The 26,805-nt window shown below is 42.3% G+C and overlaps 1 protein-coding gene across 2 annotated transcripts in view; it reads left to right on the top strand.

Annotated features, from left to right (window-relative positions):
* UVSSA (UV stimulated scaffold protein A) overlaps positions 1-26,805 on the top strand; it is a 287,019-nt gene that overhangs the window by 217,120 nt on the left and 43,094 nt on the right. For both annotated transcript variants that reach the window (XM_085642589.1, XM_085642590.1), the window contains exon 11: positions 5,189-5,372. In XM_085642589.1, coding sequence (XP_085498715.1) covers positions 5,189-5,372 — 184 coding nt within the window. The remainder of the gene's footprint in view (positions 1-5,188; positions 5,373-26,805) is intronic.

The following is a 26,805-nucleotide window of genomic DNA, read 5'->3' as shown; positions in this document are numbered from 1 at the left end:
TGACAGTCTTAGTGTTAGATATATAAAGTTTGATGGAATGATCCTCTCAACTTCCTTGGAGTATGGGATGAACACACAACGTTAACCTTAAGTCAGAGCTACTGGCTCTCACGTTCCTTTGTATAATGAAGACCTCACCTTCTAGAATTGTGAAAATAATTGAGTGCAGAGCAGTGCAACCACCAGCAGTGGATGAGTGCCTGTTACAGACCTACTCAGGAGAATGCTGATATCTGATTTTACAGATCAGAGGTAGGGGTTGCCTGTTCATGTTGTGCATTTTTCTTGCTGCTTGTTTTTCTAAGTAAAGTTCAGCATAATATTAGTCTTGTATCATAGTTGTTTAAATTAGTGTTCATTGATAATTGGGGTTTAGGGGTGCAACACCACACTGTCATGGAAGAATGACTATAGCAACAAATAACCAAAATACTAAGAATTTGGGACTATTAAGTAACCTAAACAATCCCCAAAGTGAAAGACAATAGCAGATATTCTGAACCTTCTGGATATCAGAAACATTATGCAGTGAGGAGTGAAGCCTACCTTGTGTTTTTGTACATGCTAAAATCAGTGGTGCAAGATTTGATTAGGTCTCTAAGAGACTTTTCTGAACAATACAAGAAAAACTGGCGCAGTAACAAAAAGGCTTCTTCGACCCACCAGTACAGCAACGGATTATGAAGTTGACATGCATCGAGTCCAAGGAATATTGATAATAGAGACGAGGGAATGTTTATGGTCGATACAATGGGCCCTTGATTTAATAGTGTTGAGGTAGTTGGGGGTACACTGAAAATCTGGATGCTGCAACAGTTTCCCGTTAGTAGCTCAATCTTTAAACCACACATAAGTTGCCTGATTTCTCATTTGTGCAACATTGGAGGGTTTTTGAGAAACAGAACTGTTTCTTTTATTTTCTAGAGTCATGAAATGAAGTCTTTTCCCCTTTTTCATTCTTGATTTCTTTACCTTACTATCCCATTCTGTTCCTCCGAAATGTATTTTTAGCTGCAGTTTGACCACTGGGTCTTTCATGTGTATATAAATCTAGTGATTGTGATGATCCAGTTATACTACTCGGGGGTAGGCTGCAAGGCTTCTACCAATGCCTGTTTCATTGAAGCTGTAGCAAGCATGGATACTTTCCAAATGTACATTGAAAGAGATCTTTTCTTTTTAAACCAATATAGTGTTTTCAGAATACGAGTTACTAGTTTGTTAGCGAAGTTATGATGTAGCTAAATTTAGATGATATGGTAGACTCAGTCTAGAATGCTTGCTTTCCTATGAACTATCTGACTGGAGTTGATGATTCCTCATGATTCCCAAAAGGATATTTATTCTCTTCTTTAAAGATGCAGTAGGGAGAGCATCACAGAAACCTAACTCCAGCCAGCAAATAAGAGGTCTCGTGCAAGGGGAAGGGTAGGAGACTGGCCTCCCTAAGTGCTCAGGTACGTTCTCACTTCCCTCTAAAGCACAGATGGCACTAGGAGAAGCACTATCACCATGCCTATCCTAATGATCAACTGGAGAGGAAGAATCACTCTTAGCTGAGTCTTCCTCTCTAGCTGACCGCAAGGAGAGATGATGTTGGGAGGTTTGCACTTACCTAGCAATAGTAATCTGTTCTAGCTAATGGCTTAGGACTCTTTCCTTCAAGACGACTGCATCACAGCTGTAGAGTGTGGACATCTGTGCAGTGATGGTAAACTCTGCTTCTCAATTAAATTTAGCACTCATCCTCAAGCAGCAGAAGAAGTTGCATTTTGAGGCTGATATTTCAAATTCTCCAGACAACAAATACAGGACACCCAAAAGCAGCCTAATTCTATTATGGAGATTACAGCTTTCACAAATGGCAAAGCTTTGAGCTCGCAGATGAACAGAGATACAATATATGGAGTCCTCTGCCAAAATATTTTACTAGTCCTTGGGCCTTTCTACCAGAGAGGCTAATGCCAACAAACATATGGTGAGCAAACGACTACAGGTAGATGTTCAAACGGTTCACTTACTTTCTCAAGGAATAGGGCCAAGCTTGGCTCATATTCGATCTAGCAAATAAAGAGGCTGAGCAGAAATCTGCTGATGTCCTGCAACCTCCTAGACACCATCTTTAGGACCATGAACACTCATCTCTGAATGTCTAATGTAGCTTGCTCTGGTCTCTGCATCTGAGGCCTAGGAGAAAATCAATGCCTTGTTCAGTGTGAAGAATCTCTGTGAAACTCCCCTCAACCATGCCCTACAACAGTAATAACAAGACATTTGTGTGGGTTAATCCTTGGGCAGTGGCCAGCCACTGTCCAAGCAGTACTTTGTGTTGCCGCAATCCTCTTACTAGCCAGCAAATGCTTTTAATTTGTTTAAGGTCAGAACATCCTTTTGTTTCATGTTTTCTCCAGCTTCCTCCTCTCAAAGCTTGGCCTCCAGGTCCAACAGAGCCACTCCCAGGCAAAGACCAAACCTCTGGTCTTGGCAGAGGTTAAGAAGACCTGGCTACACTGATGGAGGGTTGCTCCACAGATCATCATGTCCTCTTCTTGGCATACTCTGTTTTCCAGAAGGCCTTCGCGTTTTTTATTACGTGCTCTCTTTTTAGCTTTTCTTATGACACTTGTGAGGTAGTTCTTATTTTCCAGGTTCTCCTGCCTATTAAGAGAGCCCATAACTGTGTTGAGATGCCATTAACCATCTCACCACTAAGAGCTATATAATAATTTTTTCTTCATATTTATGTTTATCGTCTGTGTTTTTTTACTTTCCCTATCCAGGTCGCAACAAGAGCAGTCACTATTTGAGCCTACGCCACCTTGTAGTTTTCACAAGGGGAACCCCTCATCTTTGTACATTAGGGTTCTTCCCTTATTCTCATTTCACACTTTTTTACAATCAACTTTATTGGTCCTGAGGAAGTGCCAGGGATCGTTATGACCACTGAAGGGCGTGAAACATGTCGACCGAAGAGTTACTGAGGCACATTATAGCCTAGCCTGTAGCAAATAACCTACGGGATTTTTAACCTGTCGGGGGAACCCACACATTAAAAAGTCTTTTCTGGTATCCCCTAGCCAGTTTTTGTCATTCACTCGCTCTCTCTCACGAACCCTCTTTCTCACTGAAAATCTTACACACTCACTCATCATACGGCGTTACTAAAAGATCTCCGCCAAATCGACCCTTCGGGGACCAGTAGGGCATTGCAGCGCCGGCCCGACTAGGAGCAACGCCCATTGATTAAGCATTACATCCCTTGGGATGTGTGAGTTCAAAAAGACACAAGATCTGTGATTGTCTCTATCTTGTGAGATTTAGACCTAGTCTCCTCTCTCTCTCTCTCTCTCTCTCTCTCTCTCTCTCTCTCTCTCTCACTCGCTCTTTATGTGGACAAGAGTGTCCATATAGGAACCGTGACCCATCAGTTTAGTTCTATATTACTACATGGAGCACGGGTACTGGACCTCAACTAGCTCCTAGTCCCCCCCCCCCCCTCTATTTTGATTTATATGGTGTAACTTTCACAACCTCCCATCTTCAGGCCTCCTCTGCACCAACCTGTTAGAGGAACAGTAAAGCTGGTCCCAACCTCCACATCTTCCAGGAGGTCATGCACTAGAGCACAGTACAAGCAAAAAATAGGTAAGGTTCTGCTATTTGGCGCTTGCCAAAGAACATCAAAGATTATCAGAAGAGTGGGACACTCAATCTCCTTTTGAGCAGAGGAGGTTATGTCCTCTGTAGACATTTTATCGAATTGTGAACATCTGTAAGGTTTACTGATAGCCCATCTGTGTGTGCAGGAATTGGCCTAGGAAATCCTTCTCCAACAAGTTTGTTGCACTCCATCTGATAGTCCTAATTAAAATGCTTCCTCTATAGTGCAATGCGATTTCAATCTGGTCTTAGCCAGACAAGCGCAGACACTCTTCATGGTCATCTTCAAAATGAGGCTGCTCTCCCAAGCAACAGCTTACCTAGTCGCTGTAACTTCTACCATGCACTTTAGCTGGTTTCAGGTCCTCAGTCAAAATAATACTACACTGTGTTAGTCTGCAAATATTGTGTTGAAGACTCACTTCACTTTCATTCCCAAGGTGTTGGCTGTGTTTTACCTGAGCAAACTTTTATCCTATACCTTTTTTTTCTATGCCAACAGCCTTTCACTGCTGAGGCTGTGCTGCTCAGCCAACACGTTATGCTTTATCTTTTCTAGACCCTGGCCGGGCTATTGATCAATCAAACTATCTATTGTCTGTCCATGGCGGCATAAGCCATTGTGCATCGTCCCCTGTTGGAGTTAATTATAGGACTGAAGGGTGTGATGCTGGATACCTTTTGGAGGCATTAAGTTCTTAACGTTCCTCCTGAAGCAATACACACATTGGTCATCAGTTTTGTGCAGTCTGTTTTTTCTTGGCCTAAAACTGGCCAATGCTGCCTATTCCTCCACGTTTGTACTCTCTGTTCTGTGAAAAAGTACCTGCAAGTTGATAAGGGGACAGTGGTGACTTTCTTACTCTTGGTCCTTAAGTCCTCCTACTAACTTCTCAGCTACATGATGAATAAAAACACGTATTGCCTCCTTTTTTTTTAAAGAATGTATAACTAGCATAGTTGCACACCTACGCTGCAAAGGGGGCTTCCTGCATTGACTTGTGATTTATGCTGCATTATTTACGGCGGAGAGCCTATGAACTTGCAGTAACAGAGTCATCACAAATGTAACATTGTTCATTACAGCAATAGGAGCATAAAAACAATGCATCTGTTTAGTGTATGGTTGGGCAGTTTACAACAAATGCAGACCATCACGTGGGCATGCATAAGAAATATAGTGGTCATTGATTTATCATAAATGTGTATGCTGCGTAACTGTTTTCTACACAGTACTGAATCTGACAGTAGGCTGAATAGTCTGCTCCTCTATGTACACACTTTCCATTAGTAATTAATGCAAATACTCTTTTACATCTTGTCTGCTTCTTATCATGGTGCAGGGTATTCAAACATCTCTTGGTTCAGCTGATTGGATATAAAAAGAAAAATAAGGACAGGGTTATGATAGTAAGTGCTTCTGATGAAAGACCGTTTACTACTTACGGTAGATTGGATCCTGGCTGATTTACTCTGATTGATCGCCACGGTGTTGCACTGATAATATTCACATTCTTTTCATCCTTAGATTTGCTTCTGAACACCGCTTCTGGGCACCCAGTCAGGAAGATGAAGAGATGGAGAATGAAGACCTGGCAGCAATGTCAAAAACACGATACATAACTTTCGCTGGCAAATTTGAACCTGTAAAACACAAGTGCATGGCACCTATGCCCAATGGTACTCTTTGCCAAAGACAGGACCGATTGAAGGTCAGGATATGCCTAGCTCCATCTAAATTATATCCTCAGTGCTAAATTGAACGCATGCATGCATGTATACAAGATGTATTGTCTCTGATGCATGTTTTATCTTTCACTACTGCCAGTATATTGTTGGATGGAATTGAGCATGTAATGTGTTTTAAAGCTTTTCCCTAGCAAGTTGTTACATTTTTGAAGCATAGGGGCTTGTTTGAGGGTAGTTGATAGAGGTTGCTTGAGATGCCAGTGGGTGGGAGGGCAGTGTTTCAAAAAGTTGATTTGCAGGTATTGAGTGTTCTGTGTGTTGTATAAAAAAATACCTTGTTAAGAGCAAGCAATAGACTGGTTGCATGAGCATGTATCACCATAACTGTCCCCTCAGGCTACTAGTTATTGGGACATTTCTCATATTTGGAGGTAGGACACGTGCGCTTGTGAGCAATTAATACACTATCTGTTCTAGTGCTTAACACTCCAACAACAGAAAAGGATGCCTTCCAATAACCTCCAGAATGGAATGGATTTTTTAAGATGAAAAAGAGTAGTAGGAAGATACACATTTGCCACTTTTGATCTGGAAGTCAGGATTGCCTTGCTGAACAGGGCTAGCTGGGGACTATATCTGAACATATCACAAAAACCTGCCAAACAGGGTAGCATTGGTATTCTCCCTCCATCTTTCTTCTCATCATGACAACGCTGTTTTGACCATCTCCACAATAGAAAGGCTTCTCAAGATTAGATCCTTTGAAAGCTATCAACACTCTATGCTTGTTAATCTTCCTTTTTTCGCCACTGCTTGTTAATTTTTGGAGGGTAGAGGAGCAGTTTGTCTAAACGAGTAATCCAAACCTTTATTGGTTATGGAGGACTTGCATCTGTGAAATTAATAGAAAGGAGGAGCACTCCGAAATTAAATGCCTTATTAACTATTTCTGCTGTGGCGTGCTACAGAGGCTGACGTGCTGTCTAAACAGGTCATTAATCTACAGAATCAAAATCAAGTATCTCAACTTGACCTCCGTGCACTATACCCTTAAAGCTATTGCTATGTATCACTTTAAACAATATTATAAGTGCATTAATAAACTTCACAAATATCTGTTTTAATCAGATCATCGGTGACTTTATACATCATAAAACACAAACAATATGTGATGATTGCATCAGTTTACTGATTTAAATCTGTTAGAATCACAGATGACTCTTGAAAACAATTATATTTATTAATTCATTGTGTCCATAAAATCCTTTTGTTCAATAACACGCCCAAGGCATTTCGGGCCCCACTGGCCCTTCTTCAGGGGCTATAATCTGTAAATCATACAAACAATAATTGTTTCAATACAATGTGCAGGGGAACAGAAATTCGATTCATTCAAATCTTTAAATATTTAGATGGTTAATGGCAGCACAGGTTTGCTTGAGAACCCGTCACAAAGTTTAAACTGGTGATCAAAAAGAACAACTCAAGCGAATAAGGGACCAGACTAGAGTAAAAGAATGAGTTAGAAAAGAAAGAAAACTCATGAAAACAGAGAGAAATAGCCATCACCACCTCACAATGAAACCCAATTGCCAAAATGTCCATAGAAACATCTAACAAACCAGATTGCAGTGTTGTACCCGAAGAGAATGCAAAAACGAAACTCTTCTCACCAAGCTTCTTTATAAATGAACTGACATGCTGATTTCGCGTCCTCGTGTACCTGAGAATTACACCAATGAAACGAAAAACGTTATAACAAACTGAACGCTAGAACTGTTCAGCGCCTAAATATCCCAAAAAGTGACTCGATCTTACCATTTACACAGTATAAATTCAGCTCGTCTTCACCCTTCCAACGCGCCTAAACCCGACATGGCTAGAACGCGAAAATGATTTACCCGCGTATCAACGTGAATACGTAATAAAGGCCCAAAGACGACTCAAAGAAGGACTACATAAAAACAGAGCTTCGGGGGCCATATTGAAATGGTGCAAATGCAAAACTATGCTTGTAATCTACAAACTGAGATTACTAAGAAATGAAAGTGCCAAGACACCAAATGTCGCACACAATAAGTGTTGATCAATACCACAAAATCTTCCTATCAAACATTTACCACATGGAAAAGGTGCTCATAGAGAAGAACAAAGAAAGTATAGTGAGAAAGAAAATAAATAATAAAGACAGTAAAATCATACTAAATTTTACTCATTGCGATGTCATGATAACATTCAAAAACGTTTTTTGTTATGACACAACACCTCTCTAAGTGTTTAAACGCCTACATTCCTGACCACATGGTTCCTAGTTACAGAAAGCAACCCAGATCTACTTTTTCTTTGATCCCTTACGGATCCTGAGTTTCTAATCTTTTAATCCAGTAAATCTCTCTCTGAAGTAAGGTTTTCGTGAGATCTCTACCTGGTGTGGGCATAACCATCTCTATTACCTGAAACTTTATTTGAGCTTTTGTATGATGTCATTTCAGCCAATGTACTGATAAGCTGCTTTTGGGATTACAATTGCGGATGGTGCTTTTGTGTTCAGAAATACGAGTTTTTATTTTTCGCTCAGTCTTTCCAGTGTATAGTGATCCACATGGGCATTTGATGCCGTAAATTACATTTTTTGAATTGCAGTCTGCATTGTATTCAACTTTAATCGTTTCTCCGGTATGGGGATGTTGTACATTGTCACCACATATAACATTATTACAATGTATACAGTTTTGACAGCGTCACGTTCGTTTGAATTCTTGAGTGGATGCCTTAGGTTGATGTGTAAGCATTTCTTTCAAATTACTTGATCTTCTGTATGCCAAAATGGGTTTGTTCTTGAATAAGTCATTAAAGTCACTCTCATGTTCCAGTATTTCCCATCTCGGATTTATAATTCTTTTTAGTTGCCTGGAACAGGTAGAAAATGTAGATACAAAAACTTGTCTGTTCAAAATCCTTTTGGGTTGAAGATCTAAAAGCATATCCCGAGTTTTGGTTGACATCTTGGAAATGGCTTTATTTAAAATGCTTTCGGGATAACCCTTAGACCGGTACCTCTCTTTGAGAATGATGATGTTTTTTTGTAGAGAGCTGTCTTCTGAACAAATCCTTTTAGCTCTTAAAAACTGGGAATACGGAAGATTGTAGATGAGGCTCTGTGAATGAAAACAAGTGAATAATAATGCATTATTCTTATCAGTTGGTTTGTGATAAACTTCCGTGTGTATGATTCCATCACCTACAGTTACAAGAACATCCAGAAATGGTAATGATTTCTTGTCTATGGTACTCGTGAACTCGATATGTTCATCAAATTGATTTAATTGAACAATTTTGGTTTCTAGGAATTGCCTATTGTTTCCCCAAATAACAATAATGTTGTCAATGTATCTGCAATATAATAGCAGATTATCTGTCCATTCTTTGTCAGAATAAATAAAACTGTCTTCGAACATTGCCATATAGGTATTTGCATAAGCTGGGGCCCCAGCAAAGCCCATCGAAGTACCTTTTAATTGCAAACAAATTGGCTATCCCACTCAAAATAACTGTGATGGAGACAGAAATGTAACATTTCCAGTACGAACACTTTGTCGGCTCCTATAGTTGATTCAACTGCCTCCATTCCTCCTGCGTGGGGGATGGACGTGTACAATGTTTTTACATCCAGAGTACACAAAATAATCTCTTTGTCGAGTGTAACTATTCGAAGCTTTTGTAAAAAATGTGTTGTATCTTTAACATAAGATTGCCAATTCTGAACAAAAGGCTGCAAAAAGTGATCTATGTATTGTCCAATGGGTTCAAAGATAGTCCCACACCCTGTAACGATCAGTCTTAAAGGAGGATTGTGCAGATATTTGTGAATTTTAGGTAACATGTAAAGTCCAGGTCTTTTAGGATTGGTGACTGTGTGGTAAATAATTTAATTACCGGGACTTAATTTGATACAGAACATAATAAAGATAGCTCAATAAATAAGAGGCAGAATCCGTGGTATTAGAGGTTCGGAATGGGCTTTATTCCAATGGACGATTCGAATCGGTTGCTCCAAGTTCCATCACCACGAAGGTTCAGGAAGTGAAGTACATACATTATTGATAATTAATCACTTTTATACAATAGGCATTACAGTGAGGCAAATGCAAGAGGCGTAACAATTGATAGCAAAGATAACATTTCACATGCGTAGCTGGAGGAGGCGTAATTGGGAGTAACAAGGAAACGTCATTGGTTGTGATGTCACATATGGGTGGACCTATGAAATAATTTCGCAATGTCAGCAGAAATACTTGGCAGAGATGCGCGCACAGCAGCATGACGTATGATTGACGTGCAACTAGGGGGTGAAGGGGACTTGACATTTAGCTCTACATGTGGCGACAGAAGTCTGGAGGGTCAAGTCAACCTAATCCCAAATCATATCTAACATCCTATGTTTAAAGAACTATGTTATCCAAAAGAGAGGTCTCTTAGAGTAGAATCTTATTCTATACTGACTATACTGACTGTTAGTGCGTGTACAAGCGTCTAAGTGTCTACACTAGATGCGAGGGCAGGAATCTTCCATAGTAACAGGGCTATGAATTACTTGCATAAAGACAGAGAAGCCGGGCCTTTGCTCGGTAGCTGGAAGAATGTTTACTTAAACTACTAGACAGGAATGCATTGGGCAGGGAGCGGAGCAGATAATTTCGAAGGTGGAATACAGTTCTTGGCAGGCAGCAAGCTGATGTCAGGCATCGTGAGCCGCGCAGGGAATGAAACAAAGTTCATGGTCACAGATGCAGGCTCAGACTGGAGCTTCAGAGGCAGAAAGAAAGAAAGGCTTGATGACAGAATCAGGGCCTACTTGCCTGGACTGTAAAAATGGCATAAGTGAACCATATAAAGCCGGTGGCCTTTCGTACTTAGGAATGGAATATCCGGCCCATTCATGGCTGATCTGAAAGAGGACATGTTGACGGTGGACGCACATGTGTTTGCGTCTTCATAACTGGAACTGGAGGGAACATACATGTATTTGTAACATGCACATAGAACCGTTGGGGTCCAAGATAGGGGACATAACTGACCAGAAAAATCCATATTTCCACATTCCCTCCTTGTCCCCTACTTGCCCGTCAAGAGATATCAATCTTCATCAATCCATTGATCTGTTCATATAGCATCATTTGTTCTTCTTTTTTCTTCTGGGATCTTGAATGAAAATCTTGATGTCGAATACACGAAGTGGCACACAGACCACAAATCGCTGGTCCACATTGTAGGCATAGGCAGCAACTGAATAGTATGAGAAGGCCAATACCTAGGAAGGACAGAACTCTCCATCCCCAGGCTGATAACACGCTCCAAAACCACCCGGACCAAGTCCAAGTGCCTGGATTCTGGTGTATCTGGCTCACAATCTTATGAAGACGGGTTATAGCTTTATATACAGATGGCGAATTTTCTGGTATGAAAATGCAACAGCTTGATCCGATGACCCTACAAGCTCCGCCCCTATCGGCCAGGATGACGTCAAGGACAAGACGATTTTGAAGCACAACAATCCGCATAGCAGACTGCTCTTCTGTTAAATTGCCTAAGGCGGAAATAGTTTCGTTCACTACTGCTTCAAGGGTTCTAGTTAATCTACGTATCAGCTTACTATTAGTAACGGTACCTATATAGGGAAAGAGACCTTTATTGAAATCTGTGTATTTTTCCCATGCTGTTTCAGTGTAATCGACTATCGGGAGATCTCTCCTTTCTCTATTGTGTACTAAATGAGTATTTCTGCAATAGTCAGGAGGAGCTAGAAAAACAGGTGGCAAAAGGAATCCAATGTAGCAGGTACCATCCCAATCTAGAGGCAAACGTACATATGCCGTCTGACCACATATAAAATAGGAATGGCGGGAAGCTCTAAATGTCGACTTGCCTTGATCACTGAATTCTACTACAGTGGTGCATTTACTATGGCCCATATGTATGGAACCATTCTTTCTTACACATAATTCACCTTTTACTGGAAATACTGACATGGCAGGCAAAATTGGAGTGGCTTCGGATTCGACATTTAGGATCATAAGATTAAGCGTAAAATTACCTAATCCATATACTTCATTTTCTAGATCAGTTCCTGTTCTTTTGGGACGACCCTCCTTGTCGGGGTAGCAGACTTTGAGTAAAACTAAGTTCAGATTTCCCCATACCCAATTGTCTTGATAAACTGCTGTGTTTGAGTCTAAGGAATTAATTAAACTAAACCATGCTCCACAGGAGCCGTTGTGTGTGAACGGGTATGGAAAGAGAGGTAGAATTCCTTTATAGTTCTGATAGGGAGGGAGTCGGCCACATATCCAACAATTGGTAGCATTACTAGTCTGATGGGAATGATGTAACATACTAATAAAAGTGTTATTGCGCAGCGCAAATCTATATGACAATTCATGCGGCGGTAGGTCACTAAAAGAATGTTCAGCAGTAACATTATAGACATGTTTAGAAATAGGATAATATATGTGCAACAATATACTTGCAATAATTATTAAAAGACTTAAGAAAAACAAAATTAATAACGTCACTGTGCAATGACTACGCAGTGATTTACAGTATTCATGTCGTTTCAACATTTTTCGGGTTTTTTCTCTATTCAGGTCTAAGTGGTACATGTCAGAGACAAATTCAACCGCTTCACCTTGGAGAGGACTTAAACAATCAAATTGCCTGACGGGTTAGACCTAAGTTTTAATTTATATTGTTCCGGACTACTAAGTTCAACCAGAGGAAGCTTTGAGTCAATGGGTGAAGACACACGAGGTGTGGCCTTTACATCCGATGGTAGTCCATGAAATTTCTTGATATGACTTGAATGTATCCAGCCTTTTCTGCCCTCGATCTTCACGGCTGTCCTTGTGGTGAGCAGGACCAATTGCGGCGACCTCCACCTAGGATCCAGCTGAGTCTTTCGATCAAAGTTCCTCACCAAGACCAGGTCCCCCGGAACTACGTTATGGGGTTTCACCTCAGTGTTGTCAGGAAAAGCTGCAGCTACCTGTGAACGACAAGATTGTAGTGCAGACATCAAGGAAGCCAAATAATCTGTCAGCATATTACAGTCAATATCAGTTATTTTACGTGGTATAGGCGTCCCCCACATATTTGGTGGTCTGCCAAAGATCACTTCATACGGGGATAGCCCTGTTCGAGAGTGTGCTACCATTCTCATGTAAAAGAGTGCAACTGGTAATGCTACTACCCAGTCGACACCTTTCTCCCTGCATATTTTGGACAATCTAATTTTCAGGGTCTGATTATGTCTTTCCACGAGACCTGCTGCCTCGGGGTGTCGGACACAGTGGAATTTCCACTGATAGCCTAACAAAAGTGAAACGTGTTTCATTAGTTCGGATGAGAACGGCTGACCGTTATCTGAGTAGACAGCACGTGGTAAACCGTATCGTGGGAAGAATTCTCGAACTAACTGTTTGGCAGTAGTCGGGGCAGTGTAATCTGAAACCGGGTATGCCTCTGTCCAACGGGAAAGAGCACAGACAACTACGAGAACATATTTGAATCCTCGACATCGTTCCATCTGGATATAATCCATCTGGAGGATTTCAAAAGGGTGATCAGGAGGCTGAAATCCACCCTGTTCTACGGGAACGCTTTTTCCTGGGTTGAACTGACAACAGATCATACAGGTACGAACTTTTTGTTTGGCTGCTGCTCGTAAATGTTTGTTGAACCAAATGTGTTGAATGCTGTCTAGCATAGCTTTTTCTCGTAGATGTGCTGGACTATGGACAGTGTTAATAATGACTTGGACCATTGAATCAGGAAGGAACCACACAGATTTTTCCTTCGTCATCCATCCTTGATCCGTTTGGATCCCTCCTAACTCAGTCCATTTCCTTATTTCGTCTGGAGTAGCATGTGTCTGTATGTCAATTACATCAAGAGCGGGATCCTTAACCATCATGCAATGTGTTGGCGTCTGGACTATTGTCTTTGTCATGTCGGATGTGCGAGTTTGCGCAGTCTGTTTAGCTGTTCTGTCAGCTAAATCATTGCCTTGAGAAATGATATCAGTAACTTTCGTATGAGCTTTGCATTTCATAATCGATATTGCAGTGGGTAAATGTATTGCATCTAATAAGGCATGAATGAGGGGTCCGTGCTGAATGTGGGCACCGTGAGAAGTTCAATAACCTCTCTCTCGCCACAGCACGCCGAAATCATGTACAACTCCGAATGCATAACGTGAATCAGTGTATATGTTGACTTTTTTATTTGTGGCTTGAATACAGGCTTGTGTCAGAGCGACGAGCTCTGCTGCTTGAGCGGACAAGGTATTTATACACTTGGTTTCAATAATTTCAGTGTCTGTTGTGACTGCATAAGCGGCCACTAACTCTCCTGTACCTGTTCTCATACATGAACCATCTACATACAACGTCAGGTCTGGATCTGACAATGGGACGTCTGTCAAATCTTGTCTGGGCTTCGTCGTTATTGTAATGACTTCAATACAGTCATGAGCTAGTGGGTCTGTTCCATTTACAGGTAACAGTGTGGCAGGATTCAATGTACTACAACGTCTGATTTCTATATGTGGCTGAAACAATGTTAATTCATACCCTGTAAGTCGCGCTATAGTCAAATGTTGTGTTTGCGTTCGATTCACAAGAACCTCTACTGCATGTGGTACTTGGACTGTCAATGGATGTCCTAACACTATGGCATCGATTTGTCTGATTGCTAAAGCTGTCGCTCCCACTGATTTCAGGCACGCAGGCAGAGCCTGAGCTACGGGATCTAATGTACTAGAGAAATAAGCACACGGTTTGTGTGATCCTGCTTGTTCCTGTGTGAGTACTGACAAGGCAGTACCTTCTCGTTCTGTAACAAAGAGTGTAAAATGTTTTCTATAACATGGTGTTGCTAAAACAGGTGCTTGGCATAGAGCTTTCTTTAAGCTTTCAAAAGCTAGTGTGTGTTCCTGAGTCCAAGGGAGGACAGTCGATGTGGCTGCCTCCTGTGTTGTTAATTGAATGAGTGGTTTTGCTAGAAATGCATACTGAGGGATCCACTGCCTACAATACGAAGTGAGGCCTATGAAAGCCCGCACCTCCTTTTGTGTCTTGGGTATTGGCATATTTGCAATTAGCTGGATGCGATCTGGTGTAAGCTGCCTTCCCTCCTTGGACAGCGAGTGTCCAAGATAAACAACTCGCTGGACACAGAATTGCAGCTTAGAAGGGGACACCTTGTGCCCCTTTTTGGCTAGAAATTGTAAAACCGTCAGTGATGCTTTTTCACATTCAGGTTCGCTTCGGGCGGTGATCAGCAGATCATCGACATATTGAAGCAGAGCAGTGTTGACTGGCATGTGTATACTGTCAAGTTCTCGTTTCAGTGCTTGGCTATAGATGCTGGGGCTTTCTGTAAATCCTTGAGGTGCGCGTGTGAATTTAAAGCTTCGTCCATTTAAACTAAATCCGAACAAGTATTGGCTTTCCGGATCTATTGGGACGCTGAAAAAGGCATTCTTGAGATCAATTACAGTAAAGAATGTTGCTTCGGAATCAATAGCTGTCAGTAATGAAGAGATGTCTGGAACTACGGGGTATTGTGGTACAATACATTTATTTAATTCGCGCAGATCAATAACCAATCGATATACTGGGGGAGCCTTTGGATCAGTTCGTTTAAGAATCGGAATTATTGGTGAATTACATACATTGGAGTCGGTCTCCACAACCACTCCTTGGCCAATAAGCTCGTCAATGATTTGCAGTAAAGCCATTACAGCATCTGGGGGTAACTTATATTGTCGCATTCGTGGTAGTACCACTCCGGCCTTTAGTGTGACTCGATAGGGTGTAATGTTCATGCAACCAACATCTGTAGGGCCTTGTGCCCATAAATGTGTTGGTAAAGTCTGCAGTCGGGAATCCATGTCTCGAGACACATAGTGACCTTTGAAATCACGTAAAAACAATCTTACTCCTTCCGGAGAACAACATATTATAGCTCCTAGAGCTTTCAGTGTTTTTATACCTAACAAGTTTTCTGGACATGATTTAGTAAGCAATAAATCTGTAGTTCTGGTCAAGGGTCCTATAGTAAGTGGAAGAGGCTGTGATACTTCATTAACAATAGGTTTTCCTGAAAAACCAAGGGAAATATTCTGTGAGCCTGAGAGGGGTGCCCCTGGAACTTCACTACGTTTTATGGTTGTTCGACTTGCCCCTGTATCAAGTAAAAAATTTCTATCTTGGCCTAATAATTCACTATGTACATAAGGTCCTTCTTGGTCTACTGGGACCTCAATAAGGGGTAAGTCAACTTCCCTCTCTAGGCTTGTTCATGCGTATCGTTGATAATCAGGATAGTCATACTGTGCGGTCTGGTACAGCTGTCGTGTCGTTGTTTGTGTGGCAGCAACAGGCAGCGCTGGTGCAGCTGGCACAAACTGTATAGACTGTTGTGGAGCTGGCATGGACTGTGCATGCTGCGGGGCTCCTTGTTCATTCTGATCCTGTCTAAGTGGCCGTGGTCTTTCCTTTGTAATACCTGTGGCGATATTACGCTTCAGGACTGGGCAATCGTGTATATAATGACCTGGTTGTTTACAATAGTTGCATGTCCCTTTTACAGGTCCTGCTGAATCACCGGAATGTGTCGTACCCTTTTTATGACCTTCAGCTGGAACTGTCTGGGAGACTAGCATTTTCATTTTCGTGTCTTTCATGCGTCTTTGTTCATGTTCTTGTTCCTCTCTAATTCTATTGTAATGGTACTGTAACATTTGTAACATTTGTGATGGGGTATTACCTTGCCAGGTACTCTCGAATTTTAATACTCTATTCTTCACTTGGGGTAAGGAATTTTCAACTAATTTTGTCACAAACAGATGTGGGTATGATTCGCTACTTGCTTTTATGCCACTATTTATACCAAAACATTTTTCGAATCGGGCATAGAAATCACTAGTGTCTTCATCTTGCTTTTGTTTACAGGCTGAGATTGCACCCCAGTCTTCCTTTTTTGTGGTTAATAAACGTGGCAGTACCTGTACTAGTAGACCTGGTAGTGCTTTAGTTTTGTCCCCAAGCCCCGAACCTGGACCTCGGGCCTTTTCTTCATTTTCTAATGCTGTCCAGTCTATCTTTTGGTCTCCCACCTCCCACTCCTTTTCCTTGAGTTTTTCATAAATGCCAGCAGGCATTAATACCTTTAATATTGTCATAATGTCGGGATAGGTATACTCTCCCATGAGTAACATGTCTTTAATTTCTCGGTGGAAAACCCGCTGGGTCTTTGTCATGACTGGGTACCACTTTCTTCATTTCTAACAATTCTATTTTCGATATTGGCGTATATACAAATACACGTTTAAACTCATTGTCCTCGCCCTTTATTGGGTGTACTTCTCGTAAGGGATTCTGTCTGTCTATGTAATACATCGGTCTTTCCTTGATGGGTAGTGAGACATGTTCTGGACATACAAAAAGAATGTACTGCTTTCTTGATTCTAGTATTTCTTTAATTAGCTTAGTACCTGAACCTCTCCATCTATTCGTGAGTAATTCAGTCAATATATCAGGTAACGGACCAGGATCTGAATGTTGGCTTTTATATAGTATAAGAAGTTGTTGAATCATATAAATCCCAGCTAAACGCTGTTCATCTGGGGTGAGGTTCAAAAATGTGTGGGCTACTGTATCATCACCATATTTTCCGGAATTGTCAACCCACTGAACGGCTGACCTAGCTAATTCTTGTTCATCCATAGAATCGAGAAAATGATAACCCCTTCGTTCTCGGAGTAATTTGTCAGCGGCTTGGAACGAATGCTCGGGGGACCTCATGTTTATTATAGGTGTTTGGAAATTCCTGTTATTATCTGGACATATCGGACGTATCGGGTCAGTAAAACATCTAGTACTATTACAAGATCTTCCTCTACCTACATAGGCTATGGTTTCTGACTGTCCTGTGGACAGTCCTGATCCTTCCTCCTCCTCGTTTTGTTCAAACTGGTCTACCGCTAATCTCTCTTCGTGTAGACGTTCTATTTCTTTACGGATCTTTCGGCACATGGCTATTATACAGTTTTGCTTATCATGTCTCCCTTCTGATATATTCTGGCTCCATCTAGTAAGAATTTGCATTGCTTCCGGGTCTACCCCCGGTCGGTCTTGGTTTCTGATCACACAATTTATGAGGAAACGTAACAGTTCCCCCTGTATCTCCACTTTCTGGTATTCCATAGCTCTGTTAATACATTCAGAATCTCGCCCTGTTTGGACAAAATGATATATATTATCTAGATGCACAGTCATTCCTGGTAACTTCCCCAAATACACCGCGGCTCGTCTGATACGTAATGATGCCATGATCATTTCGTCCTCTTTGCCGGGCACAGGGTCATATCTACAATCTACTAGAAGTTCTTTAAGCGTGCGGGCATTTATGAGTTTGGGGGTACGTGGATGTGCTGTTTCTTGAAAAGTAAGTTTATTTATTCTGGGTGGCGTAGAAAAAATATTGGTAGCACCTCCGGTAGCCCCGTCTGGGGTATCGGGCGTGAAAGGATTCGTTGAACGCGATACAGCAACTATAGGTGTGGGCACAGCTGTAGAAGCAGCTGTAGGAACAGACGTGGAAACAGATGTGCTTGCCGGAACTTGTGTCAGGATTTGATGCTGTAAGGATACAGATACAGGATCTTGGCGTTGAACCTCCCCGGCCGACGGTCTATGTGGGGCGGGGTTAGCATACTCCGGAGCTGCGTCATCTAAATATGAGGAAAGAAAAACATCTTCTGCGGTTCTAGGATGCCCCTTAGGATGTACTTTTATTGGAAATAATGGGGGTGGCAAGTCTTTTGGTATCCCCGGAGTAGCCTTAGGTAATCCCTCGGCCAGAAGGGGATACATATCTTTCATAAGGGCATTTCTTTGTCTGTCTACTTGTTCTGATTTCACTCGTGTACCTTCTTCAATTAATAGATTTTCTCGGACTTTATTTGAATTCTCTTTACTCTTCTCTTCCTGTCTACGTGCTTTTTCTGTACGTCTATACGATTCTTTACGCCATAATTCAATGGCGTCTTTCTGTGATTGTCTAGCTTTCTTTTTCCATAATTCTTCCTCTACTTTCACGATGCAATCTGCATCCCAGGTCCCAGCTGCGGGCCACCTCTGACTTTCTGGTAATTCCTTAGTGTAGTCTACCCATAGATCAAGAAATAATATGGCGTCTAGGCCATGTTTATGATACATGAAGTACCCTGGAGTGTCCCTAGGAGGAATGGGAACGGCTTCTTCGAGTACCCCTTTTCTAGTTGTGATCTGTCTTAATTTCGAAAAGAGCGGCATATTGAGAACTGATCTGGTACTTGATTTTGGACAAACTTAATACAATAAAACACGATAATGAACAGTCATTCACACCACAATATGCAGAACGTATTAAAAACATTTAACATTTAACTGAGCAACGATGATGATGACGATCTAAGGAAACTTAATCACTAAACATAATACTCGGCATTAACTGAATTATTCTGAATTTATATACTTGATATACTAGATATACTGCTAAACAGTACAGATACACTGCTATACTAGATATACTGCTAAACAGTACAGATACACTGCTAAAACAGTGCAGACCGGATTTGTGTACCCAAACCTGTCTGGACCGGCACAACTTATGTGCACGCCAGAACGCCTCCCCAGTAATGGTACTCACCGGGTAGCTCGGAACGGAAGGCCTCGGAACGGAACTGAACTGAACTGGACCGGACTGGACTCGACTCGACAACTTCGGACACTTCTGAGCTTCGGAAACCTGGTGGGCCTCTGTATACCTCGGATCTTGCTCTCTCAGCTAGGCTCTGGTCGGGATACTTCGCACTTCTCACCGCCTCGTCTGGGTGTTGATCGCAGCCTCAGTCGCCCCCGCTTGACCGGAGGGAGATACAGGAAATCCTGCTGGTACGCGTTGTTGTCCGTCCAGCTGTGGCAGGAGACCGGGCCTGCAACGCACCGCCGGCGCGTGAGATGAGAAAGTGTCCCTATTCGGGCGCCATATATGTGGTAAATAATTTAATTACCGGGACTTAATTTGATACAGAACATAATAAAGATAGCTCAATAAATAAGAGGCAGAATCCGTGGTATTAGAGGTTCGGAATGGGCTTTATTCCAATGGACGATTCGAATCGGTTGCTCCAAGTTCCATCACCACGAAGGTTCAGGAAGTGAAGTACATACATTATTGATAATTAATCACTTTTATACAATAGGCATTACAGTGAGGCAAATGCAAGAGGCGTAACAATTGATAGCAAAGATAACATTTCACATGCGTAGCTGGAGGAGGCGTAATTGGGAGTAACAAGGAAACGTCATTGGTTGTGATGTCACATATGGGTGGACCTATGAAATAATTTCGCAATGTCAGCAGAAATACTTGGCAGAGATGCGCGCACAGCAGCATGACGTATGATTGACGTGCAACTAGGGGGTGAAGGGGACTTGACATTTAGCTCTACATGTGGCGACAGAAGTCTGGAGGGTCAAGTCAACCTAATCCCAAATCATATCTAACATCCTATGTTTAAAGAACTATGTTATCCAAAAGAGAGGTCTCTTAGAGTAGAATCTTATTCTATACTGACTATACTGACTGTTAGTGCGTGTACAAGCGTCTAAGTGTCTACACTAGATGCGAGGGCAGGAATCTTCCATAGTAACAGGGCTATGAATTACTTGCATAAAGACAGAGAAGCCGGGCCTTTGCTCGGTAGCTGGAAGAATGTTTACTTAAACTACTAGACAGGAATGCATTGGGCAGGGAGCGGAGCAGATAATTTCGAAGGTGGAATACAGTTCTTGGCAGGCAGCAAGCTGATGTCAGGCATCGTGAGCCGCGCAGGGAATGAAACAAAGTTCATGGTCACAGATGCAGGCTCAGACTGGAGCTTCAGAGGCAGAAAGAAAGAAAGGCTTGATGACAGAATCAGGGCCTACTTGCCTGGACTGTAAAAATGGCATAAGTGAACCATATAAAGCCGGTGGCCTTTCGTACTTAGGAATGGAATATCCGGCCCATTCATGGCTGATCTGAAAGAGGACATGTTGACGGTGGACGCACATGTGTTTGCGTCTTCATAACTGGAACTGGAGGGAACATACATGTATTTGTAACATGCACATAGAACCGTTGGGGTCCAAGATAGGGGACATAACTGACCAGAAAAATCCATATTTCCACAGGGGTATTTAGTGGTATTTGTGATCCAGCGCATCTCAACAGCTTTGTTAAGTATGGTGTCTAAAGTAGAAACAATCTGTTGAGTGGGATCTTGGTCAAGCAGTAGATAGGTATTAAAATCCAAAACGTGTTCGCCCACCTTTGACATGTAAAATGTCCTATCCATGACTACGATCGCTCCGCCCTTGTCCGCGTTTTGTATAACGATTCTAGTGTCAAGTGTCAGAGATTTCAAAATGCTTCTGTCATGTTGAGTGAAATTTGTCCTTTTGGATGCCTTGACTTTTATCTTTGAGAGATCGTTCTTTACTAGGTTTTCAAATGCATCGAGTATTTTATGCGATGTTGGGGCTTGAAACGTGGATTTCTTTTTGTATTCTATGACTTCGGGGTCTGGCCGTTCTATGTCAGTAGTAGGCAACGTTGCTAAAAAATAACGTAAAACTCTCATGAACTTAAATAAGGCTATTTCATTCTCTAACGCTGTAGTGTGATAAGTTGGTACATATCCCAATCCTTTGTTTAGAATCTTAATTTGCTTAGAGGTAAGTTCAATGGATGAGATGTTGACTACTAAGTTGTTTTCTGGCTTCTCAAATTCTGTCTTAGTCTTTCTTTGACTTCTCCTGGTTTTCCTCCTGATTTTCCCGGTGGTTGACTGATATCTGTCTCCTGAGCTAAAAAAGACTTAGAAGTGGAGGCTTGGGTGCCTGATCCTTCTCCCTCTACAGTTCGTGCAATATCTCTGTTCTTTTCAATCCTTGGAGGTGCTCTATTTATGTTTGTATCTCCTTTGGTTGCCACGCTCTCTTCTGAAGATGTGTTGGTGTTCTTTTTGAAATATGCTCTCCTCTGGGCATAAACCTCAGCCCAAGTATACACCTCGTTGAGTTTGTAATCCCGGGTATCTCTTTTGTATTTTCTAAGTTTGCCTTCTTGTAATTCCTTAGAATATGCATCCAATTTTATGTTAATGTCTTCTAATACTTTATTCCAGTACTGGTGGATCAGCGGTGGGATACAAACTTGCATTTGTTGGACTACTTGGTTACCATCTGATCACATGACAGAACTCTTAAAATTGGCTTTAGAATTCTGATTGGTCTTTTCCAAAATACTAAAAGTCTTGTCAGGGCCTTGCTTAAGTCCCATTAGAATTTTAGAAAAATAAGTCGCTATAGTCAGGGTAGAGGATTAGAATGTGCCAAAGCACATACAAACCATCCTTCCTAATCTACACAGAGAACCTCCTCATAATCTTAGAGTCCTCAATAAAGACAATCTCACGTGTGTGAATCTCACCCAGACTCCTTCAGCCACTAATCCTCCACGTTTGAAATGTGTACTACTCAATTGCAGGTCTTCCAGTAAACATGCCTCCGAAATATTCGACTTAATTCAATACAATGATCTTGACATCATCATCCTTACTGAATCCTGGCTAAATCCAGCCTCCACTCCTATTTTAGACCTCCTTGTACCGCCTACTCACGACATAATCAGGCTAGACAGAGTTAGGAAGCATGGAGGGGGCCTAGCCTGAATTCATAGAAACACACTTTCGATTTCCCACATAGAGTCCTCTCCGCCCTCTGCCTGTGAATATCTTTGTCTCAACATCGCAAGTAACAACCGGCCGGTCTGCAAACTTCACACCTTTTATCACCCTCCTGGAGACAACCTCCTTTTCATTGAACAAATAATGGAGATCATCTCGAGTAATGTCGACTCGGCCATCTCCCAAATCTTTCTGGGCGATTTCAATCTCCATTGGTCTAATCATAATGACCAAGCGGTTACTTGCCTTAAAGACTTTCTGAAGGATCATGATCTTAAGCAGCACTGTGACCAGCCAACACACAACAAAGGTGAAACTTTAGACCTCATTATCTCGAAAGGGCAGTCTATCACACTGGAATCCATTACTCCTTGCGATGGTCAGACCACCACTGCATTCTGTTCTATATCAATATGGAGGTGAAGTTGAGGAAGGCTTATCCAATGAAATCCAAGATCTGGAAAAGGGATTTCAGATCTATAAACCCAGCTGAATTAGCTGCCCACTGTAAAACTGCCCTCTCCTCCCAAGCCGACCTGAGTGAGGTTCAGTTACTCACCGACAGTTACAACTTGACCATCTCTTAAATCTTGGATGACATTGCACCTCTCCAACTAAAAAATACTTCAACAAAAAAATCCAAACCATGGTACAATGACAATCTAAACACAGAACGACGCAACCTCAGGGCAGCTGAACGAGCCTGGAAGTCAAATCCCTCCTTGGAACACATTAAATTCCTTAGAGAGGTCAGGAGTATATATAACAAGCAAATCAAGTGCGCTAAAGCAGATTATTTCAGACAACAACTAGATCAAGCCGCTAATCGCCCCAAGAAACTCTCCGAACTGGTCAAACAACAATCAATCTCGGGTACAAATCACGCTGTCTCCAATGTCAGCCCACTGTCTGTTGATGAATTTTCTGCTTTCTTCATTGAGAAATCAAGACTCGTCTCCAGTGAACTTGCCTCCAAGAAGGCTCTCCTGCCAGTTTCTGGTTCCGCACCTCCTCTGGTCATAGATAAGCCCAACCTCACAAACCTGATCATCAAGAAAAAGGCCTCATGGAGCACCTTTACCCCATTCAGTGAAAAAGACATCTACAGGATTCTTCAGAACATCAATCCATCCAACCACTTAAGTGATCCATTGCCCCCGTCCATCTTCAAAGAGATCAAGAATGCTCTCATCGCCACATGGACTAGGATAGTAAACGCTTCTCTATCCCAAGGCACGATCCCAAACTGTCTAAAAGCAGCGCAGGTATCACCCATACTAAAAAAAACAACTGCAGAGAATTCTGACCTCAATAATTTCCGTCCCATATCTAACATCCCCACGCTAGCTAAACTACTCGAAAAATGTGTACAATTCCAACTTTGTGCTCACATGGAGAATTTCCATCTCCTCAACCAACATCAATCAGGTTTTCGGAAGGGGCATAGCACAGAATCGGCACTCACACACGTTATTGACGACATATTAAATATACTCGATCAAAATGGCTCCTGCCTCCTGATCCTTCTTGATCTTTCCTCCGCATTCGACACGATTAATCACGACAACCTCATTTCCACTCTGAAGAACAGGATGGGATTCTCAGGCCTGGTGCTACAATGGTTCTCCTCATTCCTCCTCCACAGAACACAAAGAGTCAAGGCAAACCACTCCCTCTCCCAGCCCTCTCCAGTTCTCATGGGTGTACCCCAAAGGTCCGCCCTCTCTCCTATCCTTTTCAACCTCTTTTTGGAACCTTTAGCTAATTCTCTAAATGACATGAACATTCCCTTCCATATGTACGCGGACGACACACAACTTTACCTGAAAATCTCATCCATGGACAACATAATTTCACTCAATTGTACACTAACGTCTACTCAAAATTGGTTAACTGAGAATCACCTCCTGCTCAACACTTCCAAAACTGAATTCCTTCTCATCTCTCCTCCGAACCACTCCATCAAGCTAGACCTTTGGCTGTCTCACCTCACTGCTTTCAGTTGCACCCCTCTCATAATAGACTCTGCCAAATCCCTCGGAATCACCTTGGACAAGCACCTGAATATGAAAAATCATATTAGCAACGTATGTAAGGGAGCTAATCACCTACCGAGGACACTCAGAAATATCAAGCCCTTCCTTCCACAACATGACTTCAAACAAGCGGTCCAAGCACTGGTCTTGCTGAGGCTAGATTATGGCAGCGCTACGCTCTGTGGCCTTCCCAAGTACACCCTGGCACCACTGAGGTCAGCACTGAACGCTGCGGCCAGATTAGTTACTGGTACCAAAAGAAACCAGCACATCTCCCCAGTCCTTAAGTCTCTTAAATGGTTGCCCTACGAAGCCCGAATCCAGTTAAAGATTATCGTTCTAGCGCACAAAGCCTTGCATGACAACACACCCAAGTAACTTGCACAAAAGCTTGAATGATCATGTGGTGAGAGAACTTCAAGAAGCGCTAACAACTTCCTCCTGAAACCACGTATCATGAATAAAAAGAGTACTTACGTGCTTTTTCAGGTGCTGCACCAAAGATCTGGAACTCTCTTCCCCCGGATTTACGCAGAATATTATCAATAACTGCTTTCAAACTTGAAGCCAAAAGATTCCTAATGAACAAATTCTTACCGTAATTTGGGCGATGTGCATTTGTGCGCAACCTCTGATCCTACAACAGATGTTGATTGACTCTACATACTTTTTACCATCCTGTGCTTCTGCTCTCTGCCCCCTCGGATGTAAGGCTTGCCCCTCGTAGCAGCCTGCTATTGCCCTGTTTATTTCACTACTCGCTGTGTACCACCTGCTTGTGATTATTGTGACTTTAATTGTTTGGTATTCTTATCTGATATCATTACTGGAGCTGTATTCTCCCTCCCTTCTGTTGTGTATCACTGGTATGTGATTTATTTATTTATTTATTTTTCTCTTGTGTGACTAATACTGGTTGGCATTCGTACTTGATATCGTTACAGGAATAGTACTCTCCTTTCCTTCCTTTTGTAAAGCGCTCTGATATCCCTCGGGATCTGGTTCGCGCTATATAAAACTTTATAAAATAAAAAATAAAAAAAAATAGAACTGTCAGGTTAGAATGACTCAAACAAACCCAGCTATTAGTTAACATAATAACATGGACCTGGTGGAGGAGCTCGACCTCACAGCTTACTTACACTTGTCTTTCAAGGAATTTAGGTCCCTATGCAAAATTAAAAATGTACCAATGGGCCTGCATCCAACCAAACTAGGGCTCCAGGAGCTCTTGGCTGAGTATGCTAAGGACCACCCATCTGAACATGGTGATGACCAGTCAGATGAGGAAAGGGAAGAAGAGAAGGAGGATAATAACCCCCCTACACTATTCCCTAGGGAGGAAAGGGCCCCCATACCCTCAAATCCAAGAATTAGCATCTGGGAACCTAGAGAGTTGAACCAGGTACCAGAGAGATCACTGGGGGACCCACCAGTGAAGAGGACAGCCTTTTAGCAAGGCTGGCCAAAAGGTTGGATCTAGAGTCCAGGCTCCTGGCTCTAGAAAAAGAAAGGAGAGAGATGGGTTTAGCACCCATCAATGGTGGCAGCAATAATAAAAACAAGGATAGGGAGGAAGCTTCTGATCCTAAAATCCCCAAAGGGATTGTCCCTAAATTTGAGGAGGGTGATGACATCACCAAATGGTTCACAGCCTTTGAGAGGGCTTGTGAAATAAGAAGATTAAAGAAACCTCTCTGGGAGGCACTCCTGTGGGAACTGTTCTCTGGTAACTGCAGAGACAGGCTTCTGACCCTCTCTGGGCCAGAGGCAGGATCCTATGACCTCAAGAGGAAGACTCTGATTGAGGGATTTGGATTCACTACTGAGGAGTATAGAATTAGATTCAGGGGGGCTCACAAAACCCAGACCCAGTCCTGGATTGACTTCGTAGACTTCTCAGTAAAGACATTGGATGGTTGGTTAGCTGGACATGGTGTACATGATTTTACTGGATTGTACAATTTGTTCATGAAGGAACATATATTGAGTAATTGCACAAATGAAACGTTGCATCAGCATTTGGTAGACATAGGTCTAATTTCTCCCCAAGAATTGGGAAAGAAGGCAGACCACTGGGTCAAGACTAGGGTGACAAGGACAGCCACTTGGGGTGACCAGAAGAAAGTGGTCACAAAACCTCCCCAGGGGGAAAGGTGGTGAGAATCCCCAAGATAAAAAGTCTGAGTCTTCCAAAGGGCCCCAAAAACCTGTTCAGGGGGGTGGGATCCAAACTACTCCCTATGTGCCTCAACCCTAAAGGAGGAAGAACTTTGATCCCTTAAAGGCCTGGTGTAATAACTGTAAGATGTCAGGACACCTAACTGTAGATAAATCTTGCCCCCACAACAAAGCCCCTAAGGCACCCAGTACAGCTACTCCTGGGGCCCAAGTTTACAGATGGGGTCAGAAGTGTACCCTGAGCAAATCTGGGAACACACTGAGGCAAGTCTAGTCTCACTGGGGGAAGTGGAGTTTGCCACGGCAGCTGTGTGGCCACCCAACTTAAAGAAATATTTGCAGTACCCCTGGGTGAATGGAACTAGGGTAGAAGCTCTGAGGGATAGAGGTGCCAGTGTCACT

The sequence above is a fragment of the Triturus cristatus genome, chromosome 2_2 (assembly GCF_964204655.1).
Source record: "Triturus cristatus chromosome 2_2, aTriCri1.1, whole genome shotgun sequence".
Taxonomy (NCBI): Eukaryota; Metazoa; Chordata; class Amphibia; order Caudata; family Salamandridae; genus Triturus; species Triturus cristatus.
The sequence above is the reverse complement of the archived record's forward strand: the minus strand, read 5'-3'. Positions and strand labels throughout refer to the sequence as shown.